We start from the raw sequence: 4,978 nt of genomic DNA, 5'->3' as shown, positions 1-4,978 counted from the left end.
TCAAAATTCGAACGATCAGGCTAATGCAAATAGGTTTAGTGGTGCCCCAGTAAAAAGACAAAGGGAAAGTCAAAGTGGCCAAAATAGGATTACGTCCATCCTTTTCCATTTTCATCAAACTGCCTCGGAGACCGAAGACACAATCCCTATGTAAAAATTGCCTTTCATAATAAATTTTATAAAGGAATGGTATACAAATTTTGCTAAACTAAAAGAGATAAAAGAAGTTTTAAAAGTGTATACTATTAGAGGTTCAGTAAAAATACATAAAAGTATCATAGTAAAACCAAGTGTAACATGTCCGTCAGAACAAACATTTTATTTGCATAACTTTTCCGATAATTATGATACCCTGTTAGGTCGAAATTACCTAGAAGCTGCTAAGGCTAAAATTGACTAATTTAAACAAAACAATTAAGCACATACAAATTCCGATATAACGACGAAGATATGGAAGAGACCTTCTACAGAAGATCAATCGGTAAACTTCGCGATTAATAATGATTTACGCGAAAATAACGAATTTAGGCTTGAACACCCGAGTAGCGAGGAGATTGAAAGTTTAAAGAAGGTTTTATTTGAATATGGTGACATTCAGTACAGAGAAGGTGAGAATTTGACTTTTACAAGTACTCAGCATGAAGACCCAGTTTATCGTAAGCCATATAAATAATCCCAAAGCGTTGATGAAGAAGTAAATAGGCAAATCAAAGAAATGATAGAACAGGGAATAATACGTAAGTCGAAATCTCCTTACTGTTCACCTATTTGGGTCGTTCCAAAGAAGACCGACGATTCTAGCATAAAAAGGTTTAGGTTGGTTGTAGATTATAGGAATTTAAACGAAATCTCTATCAATGATAAACTTCCAATTCCTAGAATGGATGAGATCCTTTACAAATTAGGAAAATTCCAATATTTCACAACCATAGATTTAGCTAAAGGATTTCATAAAATCCAAATGGACAGCAGATCAATTGCAAAAACCGTATTTTCTACGAAACATGGCAATTACGAGTACACTCGAATGGCATTCGGTCTTAAGAATGCCCCCGCAACTGTTCAAAGATGTATGAACCACCTTTTGGAAGATTTAATCTACAAAGATTGTTTAGTTTATTTAACGATATAATAATTGTTTCCACTTCGTTGGAGGAACACAAAGTATCGAAATAAGTCCGATAAACGCGAAAAAATATCTGATATTCAAAACCGTATTAATGTAAATCCCAACGAATTTTTAATACCACCATTTAAGTATACATTTTACAAAACATTCGACATTCGACAACCTACTGGACGAAGCCAAAGAATTTCAACACATTGTCCAAATCCAATATTTAGTTTGTAGAAATAAGAACTGAGTAAGCAACTACTACTAAACATGGTCAAAGTAATTTTAAGTTATTTAGTTAAGTTATATTTTAATGTGTGTGAAGCCCTGGATATATTTTGTGTGTGTCATCCCTGGTTTGTAAAAGTATCGATGTGTTTTGAATCCCTAAAAAAAGAAGTCGCACGAAGAAGAGAGCGAGGCATTCGAAAAAGCTTGACCGGTGCGATCAAAAGAAAAAGCTGAATAAAAGGTAATTAAATTAAAGCAGAACAAAGAACACTATAATTCAGAAATGGGAACTGAACCTAACCAAGTTATATTGGAATAGGAAAATATCTGTTAACATGGCTTCACGCATAAATCTCCGCGAACTCAAATTAATGGAAATCAAAAGTTTCTGTGAAAAACTTGGCTTGTCCGCAAAGGGAAACAAAGCCGCACTAATTGCGCAGTTAAGTGCTGTACTACCGTCTGAAATTGCTCCGGAGTTGTACTACGAAAAGGTGGAGTCTACGAAAGGTGGAGGCGAAATTGGTGTTGAGATGGATGTCGCCAATGCAACCAACAACAACAACGAAGAACAAGTCGGCGAGATGGATTTCGCCAATGCAGCCAACAACAACAACGAAGAACAAGCGAGGAAGAAGAAGAAGACGTTTTCGGCAACGAACTTAAACTTGTCGAGACAGTTGATCGTGGTGGCGTTCAACTTCCAGGAACCGGCGTTCAACCGAGTACTTCAGCCTTTGGCGGTCAACGTAGTCCAGCTAGCAATATACGGGCCGAATCGGGTGGCAACGCTGCGGGAATGGAACAGGCGATGCAAAATTTACGTTTCGAAAGTGTGGACCGTCTTTCCAAGCCCGAAATGAACTGGAACACCGTGAAAGAGCTACTCCCAGAATTCAACGGCGATGGCAACATAAACGAATGGTTGCTGGTGGTAAAAAAAGTTCTTGATGTGTTCAGTGATGACGTCATGCGTCTATTAATTTGCTCACGCTGAATGGGCAAGGCTAATTTTTGGCTGTTATCTTGCCCATCACTGTTGTCTGGGAGTATCGACTTGATTCTGGCATAACTAAAAATTATTTTTGGAACCAAGGATAACGTCCTGCAAATGAGACGCAAGTTTGAAAACCGCCAGTGGAAATTCGGTGAGAAGTTTGCCAACTACTACTTTGACAAACTTACTCTGGCAGAAGACATCGCTATGAGTGTTCACGAACTAGTGCAGTACTTGATAGATGTACATACAAAATGTACAACTTAAAAACTAAGCGAAACTACTACGTTTTGCAGTGCCTGCTGATGTATTGGAAGCCTTTCAAGATGTAGAGAAACCCAGAGCTCCGGTACATCAAAATAGGATGCAAGGAAAGTCTTTATCAAATGCTGCGAACCCGGAACAGAGGGTCATCAAATGCTTTAACTGCCACAGTCTTGGCCATCTGGCGAAGGAATGCCGCAAGTCAGTACGGGTTGATGGAGCTTGCTATGCCTGTGGAGAAATTGGACACTTGGCTAGAGAGTGTTTATTGTACAAGAAGAAAGAAACTGGCAACGAATATGTAAGACATTTTAGAGTTCAATTTAAAAATACGATACATAATTCAAATAAATTTTATTCCATAGAGTGCCTCATAGATTCGGGAAGCCCCGTCTCATTTCTAAAGAAGTCAGTAGTTCCCAGTAAAGTAAGCATTGATATGAATAAGTTGAATAATACCTTCTTCGGAATAAACAAAAGTAAACTAAATGTAATTGGAAAAACAGTTTGTCTAATTAAAAGTTCAAAAACGTATTGATTGAATTACTGGTTGTAACTGATGAATCTGTAAGGTACTCTATGGTAGTAGGACGCGATTTTTTAAACCTAAGTAATTTTAAGCTCGAACAAATAGTTAACGATGTTAACCAATTATCTGTTAAGCCAGTGGGAATACATTTAGTGGAAAAATGCGAAAGTGATTTATCAAACAAAGTAGATTTCAATGTAGAGAAACATGTAGATGTAGAGACAAAAGTAAAGAGCAATCTTGGAAACAATTACAAAGTAGATTTCAATGTAGAGAAACAGGTAGATGTAGAGAAAGGAGTAGAGAAATCGAACAAGCCCGAGGTAGCGAAATGTTTAGAAATTATATCGAATATTAATGTTGAGGCCGAGAAGCTATAGATGACGAAGCTGATACCAGACCAGACAATATCGTTGCGAATGAAGAAAGTTACAATGTGATTCATTCGATAGAGGCATGCTTAATATAAATGTTATTTACGTTGGCAAAGCAACTTATACGATAGGAAAGGAGGTGAGTCAAGAAACTAGAAATAATTTTAAATGTTTGTTTAAAACTTTTTATGAAGACGCTGATCGTCCGATGGAACCTAAAATAAAGTGTACTATGAAGATCAGAATTGAAAGTAATAAACCATTTCGGTGTCACCCTCGAAGATTGTCTTACGCAGAAAAGTCCGAAGTTCAACAAATATTAGGCGAGAATTTAGCCAGTGGGTATATACGGCCAAGTGAACCTGAATATGTGTCGCTAATTGTTCTCGTAAAGAAAAGACAGGAGAACTTAAAACGTGTGTCGATTATCGTCGCCTTAATAAAGTTACTCTTAAAGATAATTACCCGATTCCGTTAATTGACGACTTGTTGGAAAGGTTAGCGAATAAAAAATTCTTTTCGAAACTTGATTTGAAAAACGGATTTCATCATGTGTTCATGGATGATAATTCTGTTAAGAATACGTCTTTTACCACCCCACTAGGGCAGTTTAAAGTTCTAAGAATGCCGTTTGGCTTGACGAATGCACCACCAACATTCTTAAGATTTATTAACAAGATATTTGCCGATATGGTACGACCGGGATAAGTTGTGATCTATATTGATGACATTATGATAGCGACGGAGAGTTTGTATGAGCATTTCGAAATTTTAAAAGAAGTTTTGAAACGTATAGTTGAAAACAAATTAAAACTTAGTTTTGATAAATGTGAATTCTTGCAATCATTCATTGATTACTTGCGATATACAGGCAAAAGAGATGGGACTAAAGCGAACGAAACGGGTTTAGAAGCAATAAGGTCTTTTCCAGTGCCCTCAAAAGTCAGCGACGTCTCAAGCTTTATAGGATTATGCTCTTATTTCAGAAGATTTATTAAAGATTTTTCTATAATTGCAAAGCCACTTTACGATTTAACCAGAAAGGACAAGAAGTTTGCTTTTAATACAGAAGAACTAGATGCGTTCACTACACTCTCCAAACTAACTGGCAAATTAATCGAAGAAAAGCAGCAGTTGTCCGCAGCGGTACAGATTGGCAGAACCTCACACAAAGTCACAATCGACACCGGAGCAACAGCGAGCTTTATAAGCGAGGAGCTGGCGGATATACTGGCTGCTTATGGAAAGATTACAAGGACGAGAAGGCAAGTTAGGTTGGCAGATGGCAGGTGCAGCGGGATAAACACGCAGCTCGAGGTGGAGATCGAATTCGGCAATAAGCGATTGCCCATGAGCCTGCTGATCCTACCAGGAGTGGAATTTCCTCACAGGAGTCGGCGCCGAAATAAGGTGTGCCGGACATACAGTGGTGATCCCAGAAAGAAGAAGGCATATCGGGTGGTTAGAGG

At 37.9% G+C, this 4,978-nt stretch overlaps 1 protein-coding gene across 1 annotated transcript; it reads left to right on the top strand.

Moving 5' to 3' along the window:
* Positions 1-1,105: 1,105 nt before the first annotated feature.
* On the top strand, positions 1,106-3,149 carry LOC108148525. The gene is made up of 2 exons (XM_017275566.2): positions 1,106-1,586; positions 1,665-3,149. Exon 2 carries the CDS (start codon positions 1,681-1,683, stop codon positions 2,206-2,208), a length of 528 nt encoding a protein of 175 aa, XP_017131055.1. The 5' UTR covers positions 1,106-1,586; positions 1,665-1,680; the 3' UTR covers positions 2,209-3,149.
* The last annotated feature ends 1,829 nt before the right edge of the window (positions 3,150-4,978 follow it).

This window comes from Drosophila elegans, unplaced genomic scaffold (assembly GCF_018152505.1).
Source record: "Drosophila elegans isolate 14027-0461.03 unplaced genomic scaffold, ASM1815250v1 contig_153, whole genome shotgun sequence".
Lineage (NCBI taxonomy): Eukaryota > Metazoa > Arthropoda > Insecta > Diptera > Drosophilidae > Drosophila > Drosophila elegans.
This window is presented reverse-complemented; position numbering and strand designations above follow the sequence as displayed.

What these genes read in the sequence shown, in the direction of transcription:
- LOC108148525 (XM_017275566.2), top strand. Translation starts at nt 1,681, where the DNA reads ATGGCTTCACGCATAAATCTCCGCGAACTCAAATTAATGGAAATCAAA.